The sequence below is a fragment of the Grammomys surdaster genome, unplaced genomic scaffold, assembly GCF_004785775.1.
Source record: "Grammomys surdaster isolate TR1022 unplaced genomic scaffold, NIH_TR_1.0 125946, whole genome shotgun sequence".
Taxonomy (NCBI): domain Eukaryota; kingdom Metazoa; phylum Chordata; class Mammalia; order Rodentia; family Muridae; genus Grammomys; species Grammomys surdaster.
The window spans coordinates 3,511,570-3,529,101 of record NW_021620768.1 but is presented as its reverse complement, the minus strand read 5'-3'; the positions used below and the strand labels follow the sequence as shown (position 1 = coordinate 3,529,101).

The following is a 17,532-nucleotide window of genomic DNA, read 5'->3' as shown; positions in this document are numbered from 1 at the left end:
ATGAAGAGTAAAATCTTGTCTCAAAAGAACAAAATAAACAAATAGAAAAAGATAGATGTCAGGATAACTTCACATTCCCAGTACCCACATGATTAAAAGAGAAAACAGACTTCTGAAAATTGTCCCCTGGCCTCCACAGATGATCAGTGGCATATGAGCCATCTTCCCACAACTTCAGTGAGACCCTGCTTCAACCAACTAAGCAACAACAAGCAAGCAAGCAAGCAAGCAAGCAAGCAAGCAAGGAACACATTTTGATACCTTGCCTTAACAAAACAAAACAAAACTAAACTAAACTAATGAGCAAGCCAGAAATACACAATGAGATTCTGCTATAAAGAAAAGTAAACCAGGGCTGGAGAGATGGCTCAGCGGTTAAGAGCACTGACTGCACTTCCAGAGGTCCTGAGTTCAAATCCCAGCAACCACATGGTGGCTCACAACCATCTGTAATGAGATCTGATGCCCTCTTCTGGTGTGTCTGAAGACAGCTACAGTGTACTCATATATAATAAACAAATAAATCTTTAAAAAAAAAAAAAAAAAAGAAAAGTGAACCAACAAGCAAACAGCTTAAAATTAAAGCCCGGTCTTCATCAAATCCTCCAACTCTGCTTTAATATTGTTCCACCATCTGATAGTTCCTGATGGCAAGGAGTCAACTGTAAGTGTGAGGTAAGAAAAATAGAACTTGTTGGACACATCACTAAATAGATATATGGTACTTTCAGGGTGTGTGTGTGTGTGTGTGTGTGTGTGTGTGTGTGTGTTGTTCTTGTTTTGTTTTGTTTTGTTTTTTTCAAGACAGGGTTTCTCTGTGTAACCTTGGCTGTCCTGGAACTCACTCTGTAGACCTCGAGGCCAGAGCTGTCTGCCGCTGCCTCCTGAATGCTGGGATTAAAGTCATGTGTCACCCACACCCAGATATTTTTGCTATTGAGACAAGATCTTATGTAGCCCAGGCTGGCCTTGATGCCAGGGACACTTCTGAGTAAGCCTCTTGAGCATTGAAATTACTGGTATGCACTCCCATACCAGGCTCTGAAACAGCTTTCAAGCTACACCGATACAGTATCAGCTACTCAGGAGACCACCCTGAGAAATGAGACCTCCTCACCCGTTTCAAAACACAAAACTATACATAAAACTAGTAGTTTATGGAAACAATAAGATTTCAAACCAAAAGTAAAGGTTTGGCTAATGCATGGCAGTTTCCCTGTCCTGTGTGTCCCTGCACGGGTTAATGGGGTCTCCAAAGTGCAGCAATGTGTAGCGCAGTTCCTGGATCCACGTAGGCCGATTACACAAGTGGCTGCCAGGGAGTGGAGGCCGAGTCCACAGGCTACAGGTTATTTACTGTCTGCCTAAGTAATAACTTGGGGCCTCAGAACCACGAGGTAAACAAACTCAAATCCAAGCAAACTCTGTGCGGTTCCTATCAGCACGGAAGCTTTAGTTGAACTTTCCTACAGTATAACCAGGGGCCTCTGGCTGGAACCTGGAGCCTCTGCCAAATTACTTCTGGGACCCTTCTCTGCTGGTCTATTGTTGCTAATCGCGAGGGCGTGAGCCTCGAGATAGTCAGCCATTGGCTAGAAGCCCGGCCCTAAGTCTTCAAAGTCCATTTAGGATTCACAGGTGGAAGAATGCCATGTGGAGATGAGGGCTGGATCAGAGATGGGGGGGGGGTGCGCCTTCAAATCTTGGCTTCATTCTCTACCCTGAGATGGGTCTCCCACTTGTGAAGATTGTGGCTTCGAAACAGACACTTAGGAATCCTATGTACCAGTCACTACCATCTCAGCTCTTTGCTCACGAGACGGAGACATCATGCCCTCAGCAAGATCTACTAGCACTGGGAAGACTGACGGAACGGGTACGAGTACCTATAGTTTTATTTCCGTTTGCATATGGACAGCGTCTTAATATTACTCTCAGATGCAGGCCGGGACAGTGGTTCCTGGCCAGGTGCAACCCAACCTTCTCCCTTCCCCACCCCTCCTACCCCAAACTCCATGGACAGCATAGATGGGCGGGGCTTGACTGGGCAGGACCAGGATACAAGATCCTGGTGGAAAGAAACGGTGTAGTGTTTGGGGCTTTAGCGGGCTAGGCTGGTTTGGCAGGGCAAAGCTCTCCGAACAACAATTAAAGAAGAAAAAAAGGTAATACCCAATGGGGCTACTTTTCTGAACCCAAAGATAAGGCCTGAAGTGTGTTCTCCTGCCAGGGGCTGCCTCATGTGAGCAGAGGAAAGGAGTAATGGTGAGAATGCAGAGGAGCCAGTAGCTTCAGAGGACAGCCACCACCTCCCAAATAACTTTCCCTCTCACCTTCTTCCTACAGAAGTATGGAGCTCGGGTCCCCTGAGTTGTCGGAGCCCCCAGAAGATATCTTCTCGACAGGATCCTTCCTGGAATTGGGATTCAACGGTCCCCCATCAAAGGTTCCAGTGACCAGGCTACAAGAACAGGGGCTGCAAAACTGGGAGATGAGGCTGTAGCCCAGTCTGTTCACTGGAAGTGGGAGTTAGAGTTTTCTAGTTGACTAGAAGCCTTAAGTCGCCCCAAGGAAAGAGTTCTGGTAATAGAGCCCACAAAATAGACACGTATTGTAACTCTATGTCCAAGAAGGAAAAGCACCAAAATCGAAGTATTAGGATCTAAGACTACTGTCAGGTAAGACTTTCAAAGTTCTTTGCAAACATGTGTGCCTTCTCTTTCTATAGGGTCTTCAGAAGAGTGAACCTGACGACTTCCTGAACCTCTTTATCGATCCCAATATGATATACTGTTCAGAAACATCTGGTAGTGACAGTGGGGTCTCTGAAGATCCTGGCTCCCCTGCCCCCCAGGCACCCAGTTCCCCTGCCCTCTGTGAGGTTGTCTATGAGGCAGGGGCCCTACAGGGAACTCAGCGGGAAGCTGGGCCAACCTTTGGACTCATCTCCATCCAGATAGGTCAGTGTACTTTTTGGAAATAGGGCAATGGTCCTTTCAGGCCCAGTCCTGGCTGTGAGGTTAAGGGGAGAAGGTTCCCAAACTGTGCCACTGCCCAGTTCCCGCCCCACTGTTACCACAGCCTTCTGATTCCTTTGCCCCAGTCTCTGTATCTTTCTTCAGATCAGTGGAGCCCTGCATTCATGGTACCTGATGCCAGCACAGTCAGTGGACTGCCCTCTGATCCTCATAGACATATCCTGCCCAGAGTCAGCACCATAGCCCCAGCACCTCCTGCAGCCCTGGTGAGTCTTGATGCCAGCCAGAACTGGTGTTCCACCAGTGTACATGTCCTTATATGAATGGGGATATAGCGGGAAAGGGAGGAAAAACTAATGAGGAACTGGTTTGCCCCACTTTTGGTGGCAGTGGGTTTGAAGGCCAAGGAGAAACAAGCAATTCTAAGAGCAGGAAAGTATCCGGACTGGAGAGCTATCAGGGATCAGGGTGGTAAGGAATCATATAAGTCTTAGCAGGTGTGATGAGGGAACCTGATGTCGGAGCTCTAGACCTAGTGTGCATTTACATTTGGTCAGAGCTACTCTCTCAGTCTTGGGTCAGGAAAGGGAATTGGGACAGGACACCTGGGAATCTACCTGGCTAATGAGGACAGGGTGAGAGTGAAGCAACAGCAGGTGTTTGCACTAGAACAACTGCCCTGTGACAGTGATGTGTGGAGTGCCGTATTATGTACCTTTCTAAGATAGGCTGGACACTCCTGCTGAGCAGACCAAGAGAGGCCACGCTTAGGCCATAGTCCTCTCTCTACTCTGTGCACCCTGTGTCCAAAGGCAGAACAGAGTCCTAGCCAAGTGCTAAAACCGTGCTTGAAGCTGGGACCAGAAGCCACACTAGGGGTTTTGTATATCAGCACAGGGTTTGTGCTTGTTTTATTTCTAGATGAAGCCCTCTGTGCTTCATTCTCAAGAGATTTTGGTTAGAGAGATTGGAAGAAACATGTTATTAAAACACTTGGAAGAAACAGGAGATATCAAGAAAGGAAATGAGTTAGCCAAGAGCTAAAGGCTATCAGAAAGCAAAAGTCAGAGATGGCGAGCTGGGTTATAAGGAGAGAGCCCTTGCATGTAAGCACAAGGATCTGAACTGGGAGATCAGATCCCCAGTACCCACATAAGTGGCTATACATTCCTGTAACCCTCATGCTATGAGGGGTCGAAACAGGAGGACCACTGGGGCTTGCTGATCACCAGGCTAGCTCCAGGGCCAGTGAGAAACTCAGTCTCAAAGGAATAGGGTGGAGACTGATACAGCAGGGTATCTGTAGGATCTCTTTGGCCTCTGGTCACATGTGGCATGATACACCCCCAACACACACACACACATTTATTATTGTATATTCTATGATCTGGAGGAGGACAGCACACACATGCCATAGCTTATGCGGAGGCCAGAGGACCACTTTGGACTTGGTCTTCTCCTCCCACCTTTAAATGGATTCCAGAGATTAAACTCAGACTGTCAGTCTTGTGTGGCAAGTGCTTTATCTGCTGAGCCATCTTGCCAGCTCTAAACTAAGTTACTCTTAAATTACAAACTGAAGCATAAGTTCAGTGTGGTGGCACACACTGGAAACCTCTGCCCTTGGGAGGCAGAGGCTGGAAGAGTACCACAAATTCAGGGCCAGCCTACTCTACACAGCGACAGGCTATCTCAAAACAACCAATCCAGGGGCTGGAGAGATGTCTCAGTGGTTAAGAGCACTAGCTGCTTTGTCAGGAGACTCAGGTTGAAGTCCGGTTCACAACCATCTGTAACTCCAGTTCCGAAGGATCCAATATCCTCTTCTACCTCCATGGGCATCAGGCACACAAATAAACACTCATACACATAAAATTAAAAAAAAAAATAAGGCTGAGCATGATGGTACACTCCCTTAATCCTAGTACTCAGGGGGCAGAGACGGGCAGATTTCTGAGTTTGAGGCCAGCCTGGTCTACAGAGTGAGTTCCAGGACATCTGAGATTACACAGAGAAACCCTGTCTTGAAAAACCAAACCAACAACAAAATTATAAACACTGTAAATCTTTCAAAGAGGAATATTAGGACCAGCAAGATGGCTTGGTGGATAAAGGCACTAGCTGCCAAGCCTTACAATTTCATTTTGATTCCTAGACTCAACATGGTAGGAAAAAACAAACAAACCTCATTTCTGAAAGTTATCTTTTAATCTGTCCACATGCCCATAAAGATATACAAAAAGCCACTCACATGAAGTGAATAACTGGATTGTCAGTGAGAAGGTAGGATCTTCAGCTGATGATTCAGCTTAACCCATACTATCTACCCCTCCCACAAACTGTGCTTGAGAAGTCAGCCTGGCTCTCCTTAGAGACTCCTTCTCTCAGGGCTGGAAAGATAGCAGCTCAGTGGTTAGGAGCGTGAGGATCCAGGTTCCATTTCCAGCTCCCACGTCGCAGCTCACGCCTGTCTGTAACTCCAGTTCCAGGGGATCCGACACCATCACACAGACAGACATGCAGGCAAAACGCCAATGCACGTAAAATAAAAGTAAATAAAAAGAAGAAAGGAAACTCCTTGTCTGAGGGTGGACAGCTTAACCTAACAGGTGGAGCTTAGAGCTGGGGGATAATGAATTACATGTTCCTGTGGGTGATGGGCTACCAAATATTTTACCAAGTGGAAATTAATGGCTAAATAGTTTACCTGACATAAGGAAATTAAACAAAGCTCATCATAGTAAATTTAAACAAGCTCTCTTCTGATTGTCCTGAGATAGCAGAACAGGCCCTCTCTAGCTTGGTTGTAATGTAATGTCAAGGTTTGTGTGGACTCTCCCTCCCCAGCTTCAGGAAGGCCCTTTGGCTTCCCACGGAACCTGCCTGAGTGACCTTTCTGCCCTGACCTCACCTTATCATTCAGTGCAGACAGAAAGCAGGCTGGGGCAATGGGACAGTTTGGGCTTTGGAAGCAGGTGACCTTGTTCCCACTCCTCTTCCTCCATTCCTCCCAGCTGTCTTGCCAACGTCTGTTCCTGACAGATGAAGAAAAGCATCTGCTGGGGCAAGAAGGGGTTACTTTGCCCTCTCACCTGCCCCTCACCAAGGTAACAACGGTCCCCAAAGGGTGTCCCCATTACAGAAGCTCCACTCAACCTCTAAAGAGCCTGGATCCCAGGGGACAGTTGGGGAGTTGTGGGAGGCTCAGGGCCCAGCACTGAACACCCCGAGCCTCCAGGCAGAGGAGAGAATACTCAAGAAGATCAGAAGGAAAATCCGCAACAAGCAGTCAGCTCAGGACAGCCGGCGGCGGAAGAAAGAATACATAGACGGGCTGGAGAGCAGGTATGTTTGGGTGGTGTCTGGGGCCCCTTCCTCAGCAAAGCGTGTTAGGGGCCATCTGCCAAGCCTGCTCTACTTCTCCACACTCCCTAGAGTGGCAGCCTGCTCTGAACAGAATCAGAAACTACAGAGAAAGGTCCAGGAGCTGGAGAGGCAGAACATGTGAGTGGTAGTGTCTGGAAGGAAGAGAGGGCAGGAGCCAGCCACAGGCAGCTGTTCTTGGCTGACTCTTTTCTTCTCCTAGCTCCTTGGTGGCACAAGTCCACCAGTTACAGAAGCTCACTGCTCAGACCTCCAGCAGAGCTGCCCAGACCAGCACCTGTGTTCTGGTACCATCAAGATGTTCCTTACTTCCCCTCTCCCACCTCTGCCACCCTTCACACTTCCACCTAATACCTGCCCTGCCCAGCCCTGTTCTCCAAACTGTGATAACCTCATCGGCCATGTATTCCCCATGCCTTCCTCCTCTGTTGTCCCCAAAGCCCAAATGCCCTCTTGCTCTTTTCAGATTCTTCTTTTTTCGCTGGCTCTCATCATCCTGCCCAGCTTCAGCCCCTTCCAGGGTCAACCAGAAGCTAGGCCTGAGGGTTACCAGCTTCATGGAGGTAAGAGGCAAGGGCAAGCAGCCCCAAGGATGAGCCAGGAAACTATTCTCCAAAACAGTCCAAGAGTAGAAGGGTTCTGGGCCAGTCTCCTACCCACACAAATGATCTACAATTACACTTTCTCCTCAGTGATTTCCAGAAATATCTTGACTCACGAGGACATGACAGAAAGCTTGGAGAGCCCAGTGCTAAAGTCCAAATGGGAGGAGCTACCTGAAGTCCCAACTGCAAATGGTTCAACAAAGACACATCTGAAGATGCGAGTGAAGGCCAGACCCACTGGGCAGATCAGGGAAATGGTGCATGCAGACGAGATGTAAGCCAACACTTTCCAGTCACACAAGAGTCCGCACAGGCTTCCCTGTCATCTTTCATCTGGGGTTCCCACTGAGGAATCCGTACCCCTGGAGTGCTGACTCACTCAGGACACAATCGGAGATTTCTGTCCCCTAAAGCCAGGCTTGCTTATATGGCAGGGCACCTCAGATAGTTCTGTCATATATCTGTGATTTCATTTCTTCCTTATGAATAAAGTCAAGAGGAAACAAGTTTTAACTTGGAAATAAACTTCCTAGCTCAAATTCTGTCACAAATTTTCTCTATATAGCCTAAGCTGGTCTCGAACTCTTGATTTGCCTACAAGTATATAGTACCACATCCAGCTTGGAAATTGTGTTTATTATTGTGTATTAAGTATGGTGTGTAAGTGTATTATTGTGTATACAAGTGGTATAATACACATGTAAAGGTCAAAGGGCAACTTTTGGGTTCTTTCTTCTCACCACCTATTCTAAGAATCAAAGTCAGGTCATCAAGCCTATGCAGCAAACATTTTTTAACATTTTTATTTATGTATATGTGTTTCTATGTGAGTACATAACATACGTGTCAATGGATTCCCTTGAAGCTGGCAGCTGTGAGCCAGCTGCAGGTACTGGAACCAAGCACAGTCCTCTGGGAAAGCAGCAAGTTCTCTTAACTGCAGAGCCATCTCTCTAGCCACTGCACCAAGCACCTTAGTGCCTGAACCCCTCTGCCAGCTCTGAAATTCTATATAAGAGAAAAAGATGGCAGACTGGCTCAGTAACTAAGAACATTTGTTGTTTACAAGGAAGACCTAGATCTGGTTCATAGTACTTTCTTGGTGACTCATAGTGAAGTCATATTGATCTATAACTTCAGTTCCAAAAGATCCAACGTCCTCCTCTAACCTCTGAGGTCACCAACCAGACATGCAAATGGTGCATGTGCGTGCAGATAAACCATTCACCAACACAAAAGAAAAGATAAATAAATCTCAAAGAATTTTGAAGCAATAAAAGGGAGAGGTAATAGTTACTCGCTCAATTGTCGTTCTCTCACTGTACCTATGACTTCTTTCCCCGTATTAAAGTATTATTTTTAAAAAGATTTATTCATTTGGTGGCCAAAGAAGTCATTGAGAGCATTTTTTCCTCTTGCAGAGGACCCACAGTGAATTCCCTACACCATGTAGCAGCTCAGGCTCTGGTATCCTCTTCCGGCCTCCGTGTGTACCAGACACACACATAGCATACAGACATACATGCACAAATCACTTACATACATGGGGAGAGCCTATATCTAAAAAGGAAAATACTCATTTTTCTTTGTGCATATGTCTGTTAATGCATGAGTTTATGTGCGCCACTTACTGCAGGCACCTATAGAGGCCACAGGGTATTAGAGTTCCTGAAACTAGAAAGACAAGTGACTGTGAGCCACCGGACTTGGGAGCTGGGAACCAAACCCAGATCCCCTGTAAGAGCAGCAAGTGCTCTTTATTTCTTTATTTTTCCAAAGATTTATTTGTTTATTTATTTAATGTATGTGAATATACTGTCACTCTCTTCAGACACATTAGAAGAAGGCATTGGATCCCATTACCAATGGTTGTGAGCCACCATGTGATTGCTGGGAATTGAACTCAGGACCTCTGGAAGAATAGCAGTCAGTGTTCTTAAACACTGAACCATCTCTCCAGCTCCCAGCAAGTGCTCTTAAGAACTGAGCCAACTCAGCAACTCTTTCAAATTTAATTAATTATTTGAGGCAGGGTCTTAGTAAGTATTCCTTGCTGGCCTGGAGCTCCATATGTAGTCTAAGCTGGCCTTGAACTCACAGAGATCTGCCTCTCTCTGCATGCCCTACCACACCCAGTCCTCCCCAAGCCAAATCATTATACAGAAGGAAATTGTTTTACTCCTTTATTCTTTTTTTTTTTTTTTTTTTTAAAGACAGTCTTACTATGTAGTTCAGCCTAGCCGGCCTACAAATTTACCAAAGATTCTCCTGCCTCATTCTTTCAAGTGCTGGAATTACAAGTCTGTGTCATGTCCAGCTCTATTTTACTTTTTATTGTGCTCATTAGTGGTCTGGAAGAGGAAGTCAGTAAAAATGCTACTACCACAAGGCTTATGAGTGCAAATTAGCCCAACGAACTTTTTCCATCTGAGATACAGTCCGTAAGACCCACCATAATACAGTAGAATTCAGCTATATGGACTCAATTTGCTTCCGGACTTTTTCAAGAGCCTTTCTGTCCAGTTGTCGCTGACGAATGATGACGAGGCAAGCGAAGACTAAAGCTACACCCACCACGATGCCTTCAAACTTCCAGAATAAGTGTTGTTCCAGCAGAGCCGAGCGGCAGCTGAGGGCAGAAAAGGACAGTCATTCCCAGGGAAAGTCAGTTTCTCTTTATTTCTGTTCTCCACTTCAGCCTACCCAAAACACTATCCAAAAATGAGAGAAACCGAACTTAGTCTGGTCTAGAGTCTCTGAAGAGATAAGCAGAGCCGCATTAACCAATTTGATTGCTTCTTTTTCTTTTTTGATAAAGTCTCACTGGGCGGTGGTGGTGCATGCCTTTAATCCCAGCACAGGGGAGGCAAAGGTAGAGATTTCTGTGAGTTCAAAGCCAGCTTGGACTACATATCAAGTTCTAGGACCTCCAGAGCCATACAAAGAAACCCTGTCTCAAAAACAAAACAAACAAAAAGTCTCAAGTAGTTCAAGCTGGCCTTGAACTCCCGATTCCTCTGCCTCTATATCCTAAGTGCTAGGATTACAAACATGTACTATCATGCCTAACTCTTCTTCCTTTAAAAAAAAAAGTTACATTTTTTTGTTATGTTGTGTGCGTGTACACACTCAAGCCAAGGAACACACACACACACACCAGTCAGAAGACTAACTTGCTGGAATGAGTCCTATACTTCTACCATTTGAGTTCTGAGGCTCAAACTATGTTGCTGTTTTTTTTGTTTTGTTTTGTTTGTTTTTTGTTTTTTTGAGACAGGGTTTCTCTGTGTAGTCCTAGCTGTCCTGGAACTCACTCTGTAGACCAGGCTGGCCTCGAACTCAGAAATCCGCCTGCCTCTGCCTCCCACGTGCTGGGATTAAAGGCATGCGCCACCACTGCCCGACTATATATATATTTTTTAAAGATTCATGCATGTATGTATATGCACCATGTGTGTGACTAATGCCTAAGGAGGCCAGAAGAGGGTGCTGGATACCTGGGAACTTGAGTCAGACCAACTTTGTAGGTGCTGAGAACTGAGCCAGGGTTCTCTACAATAGTGGTGAGTGCCTTTAATCACTGAACCATCTAATCAGGCTCTCTTAGAGATACGTCTGCCTCTGCCTTCTGAGACTGCTGAGATCAAAGATGTGTGTTAGTACACCTGGCTTAACTGCTTACTTACTTGAGATAGGGTCTTAGGATATAGCCTTGGCCAACTAAACTCCTCCCCTACACAGACCAGGCTGGTGTTGATCTCAGCCTGCTTCTGCATCCTGAGACCTAGGATTCAAGGTATAACCAACCCCACCACCCCAGGACTTTACTAATGGGTTACATTCCCCACACCCTGACCAAACTCTTTGATCAGAGAGCATAACCAATAACATAGTGCTGGAGACCGGGGTTAGGACTTAGGGGTTATTTGGCTCACATCTTCTCCTTTTTCCAGTATGCTATACTACACCAAGACTGGGAGATAGCTATCTAACCTAACAGCATCAGAGAAGGTTACCACAGAATAGAGAAACAGCCCTTACCTTTTAAATTCATTCCTTTTAGATGAGCTACATGTGATTTTCTCCACATACCCTGTAGAACCACACTCAGGTGTTGTTTTCTACCAAAAGAAATATCCAAAAGCACATTAGGAAGAGAGACCCGCTGTTCAGAAAGAGCCAGAGCTAGCGGACAGCACAGAGCTAATGAAAAGCTCTGATGTGGATGGTGGAGGTAATTGGTGGAGGAACAATTAGGAGGTAAGGAGAAATTCCAGAATCTTCTGTATTAAAAAATATGAACAGGGCAAGACAGTGCCATCAGTGTGGAAAGGCTTATTTTCAGAGGGAAATTAAGTTCAAGTTTGAGGGCTGCTGAGATGCCTCTGTGGGTAAAGACATTTGTAGCCAAGATTAACAGATTGCATCTATGTGTTGGGAAGGGAGAAACAACTACCTCAAGTTATCCTCTGCCTTCTGTGGCACATAACTCACACACACAAAAAAAGAGGGCTGGAGATATGGCTCAGTAGGTAAGAGGTTGCTCTTGGAGAGGACAGGGTTCCATTCCCAGCACCCACATCAGGGCACATCATCTTTTCTAACTCTGATTCCAGGAGATCTGATGATCTCTTCTGGATTTTTAGGGCAACACACACACACACACCCTGAATACATACATATACACACAGGCAAAACACCTATACATATATAAAAAAATGAAACAAACAAAAAATAAATACGATTTGAACATAACCTAACAGCCTGAGAATAAAGAAGGAAGACACAGTAATGGCATGCTTAAAAGCCAAACCAACAAACAAAGAAACAAACAAAAACAATACTTACAATCTGGAAGTTAGAACATGGAGTACACTCTTCGGTCACCACAAACTCTTCTACCAACCAACATGGCGAAGCTGAGGTGCTCACTAAAAGGAGAGAGAGAAAAACGGCCAGCCGAAGACCATTCAAAAAACATTTCTCTCAAAGGCTCTGCCCATCTAGCTTCCCAACACAGCGCTTGCCCTCATTCCATATGGCACCTCCTTTTTCTATCTGTGTTCTGGGTATGCTAAAAAAAAAAAAAAAATTAGAGGTACAGGGTTCTCGGGCAATAACCCACCTGATAGCTTCTCCTCGCGCACCGGAGCCTCTGCTTCGCTGCAGGTAGGGAAAAAGGGTAAGAACAACGGTGAGCTCGCACAAAACAGGGCATACCCACTTTGGATGTCAGTGGACGAAGTGTCCTGGTTCCTGAGGGCGTAGACTATCGGGTTCGTCTGCGATCCCCTTTTCCCTCCCCAGTCCCCACTTACCAGAGCTTTAAGGTGAAAGCGCACAGCAACCAACAGAGGTGGCCGCCCCGGGGGAGGCCACGCCTCCCCGCGCCCACGCGCATGGAGCGGTCAGGGTCGCACCTGTTGCAGCAGACCTCCCTGAGGTTCCAGCTCAGAGCAGCCAAGTGCCAGAGTTCTCAATCTGGGCCAACTAGAGCTCTATTGGAACGGCCTCGTGACCACTGCGAGAATAATCCATGTGAGTGTCTTGGCTAGAAGCGCGAGGTCTTTGTGAGGGCGCAGGCGGCGGAGAAAAGGGCATGCGGGTCCGGACCTAGTGCCCGTGTCCCTCGGCCTCGGTCTCGGGAGCGGCCATCTTGCTCGCGGAGGCTCCTGGTCCCAGCACTAGCGACGATGACTCTTTCCCGGTTGCGCTTGTCTGTCTCCTGCTGAAGTCGTTCCGGACTCGGTGGCAACTGGATCTCACTGCGTTTGCGCAGGATCACGTGACTCTTCAGCTGGCCGCCGCGCGGCAGTGTGGTCCTTGTAGTGTTTGCAGAGTCGGCAGGACCGGCGGTTTGTTCTGGGTTCGCTTCTCCCTAATATCATCTACTTGTCTATTTAAAACCAGGAAAGCGGGGAGGGATAAAAAGAGGGAAGAAACCGCTCTGTCTGAACTGGGGCCTTCATCAAAACTTTGGACTCACCATTAGGCTCTTGACACCCTCCCCATTTCAGGCTTAACACCGGCCCGGCCTTGACACGTTGGGTCCTGAAAATCTGCAGATGGGAGGAGGAACTGCATCGAATTTGAAACTTGCTCTTGTCCCTGTACTCCCACCGGACTCTACGCAAATGAACGGTGTCTGTTTCCCCTATGTTAGTATGAAACTGCTTCACAGAGCTATTCCTTTGAAAAACCTCAGATGTTCTCATCTCTCCCTTGCTCCTACAAATAAGGAAATGATCTCAAGGCCAAGAGCACGGAGATTTTTAATATTTACTTGGTTGGTTGATATTTCTTTATTCATTTTATATTGTTATTGTTATTATTTTGAGGCAGAGTTTTTCTGTGTAGTTCAGTCTGCTCTGGAACTTGCTTTGTAGGGCAGGCTGGCCTCTAACTTAGAAATCTGCCTGCCTCTGCCACCCAAGAGCTGGGATTAAAAGCATGTCACCACTTTGCCTGACTAGAGCGTAGAGATTTTAGATTGAAAGTATTATTGGAACTAGATTTAGGAGCTTTTCGGCGACTCGATTGGTGTTGTGGTGGCAAGCCTTTAGTCAGGTACTCAGGAGGCAGGTGGAATTTGAGACCAGCCTTGTCAACACAGCAAGTTCTAGGCCAGCCAGGATTACAGGATGAGACTCTGTGCAGAAAGACAGAAAGAAATAAAGAAAGGAAGGAAGAAAATAAGAAAGAGAGAAAAATCTGCCAAAGAGATGGCTCAGTAGTTAAGAGCACCAACTGTTTTTTCAGAGGATCCAGATTTGATTCCCAGCATCCACAGGGACTCACAACTGCTTGTGAATACAGTTAGTTGTAGGAGATCTCACACTCTCTTTTGGACACCACGGGTACCAGGCACACACAGGATGGACACCAAAGCACTCGTACACACACACACACACACACACACACACACACACACACGAAATAATTTTTTAATTAAAAAATTATTTCCCCGGACGGTGGTGGCTCACACCTTTAATCCCAGCACTCAGGAGGCAGAGGCAGGCGGATTTCTGAGTTCGAGGTCTACATAATGAGTTCCAGGACAGCCAGAGCTACACAGAGAAACCCTGTCTCGAAAAACCAAACAAAGCGGTGAGTATCAAAAAAAAAGTTAATCTTGCTGGGTACAGTGGCACAGGCCTTGAATGCCAGCACTTGGAAGGCAGAGGCAGGTGGATTTCTGAGTTTGAGGCCAGCCTGGACTACAGAGTGAGTTCCAGGACAGCCAGGGCTACACAGAGAAACCTTGTTTAGGAAAAAAAAACAAAAAAAAAACGAGAAGCTGGTAGTTTCCTTGGGCGGGGGTCACTGTCTTTTGCTGCTTGAGTTTAAGACAGCGTCTTGATATGGAGCACTGGTTACTCTTCAACCTGTAGTCGTTCTGCCTTTGCCTCCTGCATGTCGATCCCAGAGTACATGAGACCCTACCTCAAAAACTAAGCAAATTAATGAAGTAAAAAGAAATAAATAATTCCAGATTTGAGGTAGACCAGGTGTGCCGTTGGAAAGTTTATTTAGAGCCTAGCATTAGTGGTATATTCCTTTAATCCCAGCATTTGGAAGACAGAGGCAAGTGGATCTCTGAGTTTAAGGCCAGCCTCATCTACAGAGCAAATTCCAAGACAGCCAGAGGTACACAGAGAAACCTTGTCAGAAGGGAAGAAAGGGAAAGAGGGAGGGGGGGGGGAAAGGAAGGAAGGAAGGAAGGAAGGAAGGAAGGAAGGAACTTTATCCAGGCAGTATCTTACATGGCCATAGCTGTGTTGTTTTGAAAGTTAACCTGATTTTTTGTATTACACAGAAAAGTATAACTATACCTTTCTTCTATCTCTATATTAAACATGATTTCTCAAATACTTTGGACTCCTTAGTCTCCCTAAAGCTCCTTTCCCCACCGTGTGGCAGCTTGTCCATGCAGACTTAACAAAGTTCCTTCTCCCCCATCTTCTCCAGGCAGACGCTGAATCTTCCAGCTTGCCTGCCCCAGGAAATATTTAACTCTAATAAAATTGCCCTTGAACTGGAGGGGAAAGCGCACAATCTTTCCCCTGTAAGTGAGAGTCCTGTCTCAAAATACACATAAATCTATATGTTGTGTGGGTTCATGTGAGTGCTGTTGTGCCATGGTGCGCTTATGGAGGTCCAAGGACAATTTTCTAGAAGGTTCTTTTCACCTTAAAGCAGGACCTTTTTCCTGTGCTGTGTGCTTCCTGGCAATTCTCCTGTCTCCACATTCCACCTTGTTTAGGAGTGCTGTCATTGTTGATGTGACTCGGCACCTGGCTTTTTACAAGCTTCTGCCAGCCTGTGCCCTCTGACCCTACTGTGCCCTGCGACCCTACATCTTGATTGAACTCATGTTGTCAGGCTTCATGGCTGACACTTTTACTCATCTTTTCAGCACTTGCCCCAGTTGTTAGAACATTTTGGTAAGGACTAGGGGGTGTGGCCTTGTTGGAAGAGGTGTGTCATTAGGGTTGGCTTTGAGGTTTCAAAAGCCAACACTATGTTCAGTTAGCCCTTTCTCTGCCTTGTGTTTATGGATCATCACACAGAGCTCACAGCTGCTGCTCTAGAGCCGTTCCTGCCTGCTTGCTTCCATGCTCCCCACGATGGTCATGTACTCCTAACACTCTGAAACTGCAAGCAAGCTGCTAATTAACGTAAAGAAGACTTTAAGTTGTCTTGGTCAAGGTGTGTAACTGGACTTTTGGCTACTTTGTCGTCTCTTCTTCCACCCTTCACCCACCCCTCTTCTTCTGCCATTTCAACCTCCTAATACTAGGAAGGAGTGAAGAAAGATAGAGGAACAAGGAGGTGGTGATATTGTTAGACTACTTCCTGCCGATTGGGGCCACCGAGTTCCTTGGAGCAAGTTTGATCCTTACCATCAGTTTATCTAATTTCTTCTTCTTATCTCTTTGTGTACAAGTACTTAACAAACAGCATCCAACCACCAGCTGGCCAGCAGGCCCCTCTAGTGGGGCTCTAGCATTTATATAGCCTCTGAAAAGTTCCCAGAATTCCAAACATCACACACTAGCAAAAACTCTCCGAAGCTGGCAAAATCACAGTCACCTGCTGTGAAGCCCCATATCCTCACACCTGGGATTAAAACAAAAACAGCCCTATAATATTTCTGTGTCTTTAAAGAAACCAAAAGTCTCACTACAATGGTGTCTTCACAGCAATAGAAAAGTAACAGAGACATCCAGTTGCAGGAAATGAAAAAGAGGAGCTATGAAGACAGTTAACCAGGGCCATGTAAGCCTGATGACCTGAGTCCAGTCCATGGAAGGAACAAGCTGACCCAGGAGCTGTCCTCCACATTCAGACATGCTGCCACACATGTAACAATAAAAATAAAAATTTATTTATTTTTGGACAAGTCTCACTATTGTAGTCCTAGGTGGCCTGGAACTCACAGATATCCACTTGCCTCTGCCTCCTGAGTACGGGGATTAAAGGCCTGAGCCACCATTCCTGGCAAAAAACAAAACCAAACCAAAACAAAACAAAACAAAAAAACCAAAACAACCAAGAAGAGCTGTTTTTCTTTTAAAAGTTTGTCTACTTCTCTGCTTTCCTATGGCATCAAAAATCTGTTTAGTGATTACAGTCTGGCCCAAAGCAGCTGCTCAGTAAATACAAACAACTGAGTTTCTCCCGTGTCCCTTCCCTCCCTTCAAACTGTGAAAAAGGGTTGTTTGTATCAAAAGATGGCAAGCCCACGATTGGCCAATATTTCATAAGTCTTGCCCACCTTATAAAGCTACTATAGCAAGAGAATCTCTAGTAAAGATATGCCAAATCTTTTCACTTTCCTCTACCTGGTAAAGCTTTGCTTACAAAAAGCCTTGCTGCATCCCAAGTAATGGCCTGCTCTTGCAGCTGACCCTTTCCCTCTCTCTCATTTCCTTTTTGAGGATTCGTTTAAAACTAGTCAATCTCAAAAGATTCTGAAGCTAAGCTCCCAACAGTGAGGCGGAGTCAGTTACCACTTGGCATTAGAACAAAACCTAAGTGAATTTTCAGTTTGGGTTGTGGCATACCGTTTTTTTTTTGTTTGTTTGTTTGTTTGTTTGTTTGTTTTACAAAAAGAAATTGGCGGGTGGTGGTGGCACACGCCTTTAATCCCAGCACTTGGGAGGCAGAGGCAGGCTGATTTCTGAGTTTGAGGCCAGCCTGGTCTACAGAGTGAGTTCCAGGACAGCCAGGGCTACACAGAGAAACCCTGTCTCGAAAAACCAAAAAAAAAAAAAAAAAAAAAAAAGAAATTGGCTTGCCAGGTTACTCTTACTTTGTTCATGTATTTCTTTGTGCAACACTGAGAATATTCTTTTCTAACAAAAGCAGATAACAGTGCCCATCAAATACCTAAGTTGACTACATCAGAATCAAAGATGTCCTACATCTCCTTGGATAAACCATACTAAGGGCTGCTGTTTCCTGAAGCTTGGTTCAAATCCTTCATCCTTGGGTTACTGTGTGGTTCCATCAACTCTTGTAGTCCTCAGGAACTCACAGTGGAAAAAGGATGTCTATCCTTC

At 45.9% G+C, this 17,532-nt stretch overlaps 2 protein-coding genes across 3 annotated transcripts; one reads left to right on the top strand and one right to left on the bottom strand.

Moving 5' to 3' along the window:
- The first annotated feature begins 1,727 nt into the window (after positions 1–1,727).
- Positions 1,728–7,518, top strand: Creb3l4 (cAMP responsive element binding protein 3 like 4). 2 transcript variants are annotated; one of them, XM_028753206.1, is made up of 10 exons: positions 1,728–1,876; positions 2,347–2,446; positions 2,729–2,960; positions 3,123–3,244; positions 5,993–6,085; positions 6,217–6,323; positions 6,414–6,482; positions 6,565–6,649; positions 6,829–6,925; positions 7,055–7,518. In XM_028753206.1, the coding sequence occupies exons 2-10, from the start codon at positions 2,351–2,353 to the stop codon at positions 7,243–7,245; spliced, it is 1,092 nt and encodes a 363-aa protein (XP_028609039.1). In that variant the 5' UTR covers positions 1,728–1,876; positions 2,347–2,350; the 3' UTR covers positions 7,246–7,518. The 2 variants fall into 2 exon arrangements, with proteins under 2 accessions (XP_028609039.1, XP_028609038.1); XM_028753205.1 differs by lacking the exon at positions 1,728–1,876 and adding an exon at positions 2,063–2,165.
- A 1,638-nt stretch (positions 7,519–9,156) lies between these two features.
- On the bottom strand, positions 9,157–12,739 carry Jtb (jumping translocation breakpoint). Its single transcript, XM_028753235.1, has 6 exons — positions 12,581–12,739; positions 12,286–12,488; positions 12,093–12,130; positions 11,816–11,898; positions 11,009–11,088; positions 9,157–9,596 (listed from the first exon to the last, which is right to left on the bottom strand). The coding sequence occupies exons 2-6, from the start codon at positions 12,366–12,368 to the stop codon at positions 9,440–9,442; spliced, it is 441 nt and encodes a 146-aa protein (XP_028609068.1). The 5' UTR covers positions 12,369–12,488; positions 12,581–12,739; the 3' UTR covers positions 9,157–9,439.
- Positions 12,740–17,532: the final 4,793 nt, after the last annotated feature.

What these genes read in the sequence shown, in the direction of transcription:
- Creb3l4 (XM_028753206.1), top strand. Translation starts at nt 2,351, where the DNA reads ATGGAGCTCGGGTCCCCTGAGTTGTCGGAGCCCCCAGAAGATATCTTC. An exon ending in TCAACGGTCCCCCATCAAAG is followed by an intron (nt 2,447 to 2,728) that starts GTTCCAGTGACC and finishes CTCTTTCTATAG; the next exon opens with GGTCTTCAGAAGAGTGAACC. An exon ending in AGACCAGCACCTGTGTTCTG is followed by an intron (nt 6,650 to 6,828) that starts GTACCATCAAGA and finishes TGCTCTTTTCAG; the next exon opens with ATTCTTCTTTTTTCGCTGGC.
- Jtb (XM_028753235.1), bottom strand. Translation starts at nt 12,368, where the DNA reads ATGCGCGTGGGCGCGGGGAGGCGTGGCCTCCCCCGGGGCGGCCACCTC. An exon ending in GCGCGAGGAGAAGCTATCAG is followed by an intron (nt 11,899 to 12,092) that starts GTGGGTTATTGC and finishes CTCTCCTTTTAG; the next exon opens with TGAGCACCTCAGCTTCGCCA. An exon ending in AAAAGGAATGAATTTAAAAG is followed by an intron (nt 9,597 to 11,008) that starts GTAAGGGCTGTT and finishes TTCTGCCCTCAG; the next exon opens with CTGCCGCTCGGCTCTGCTGG.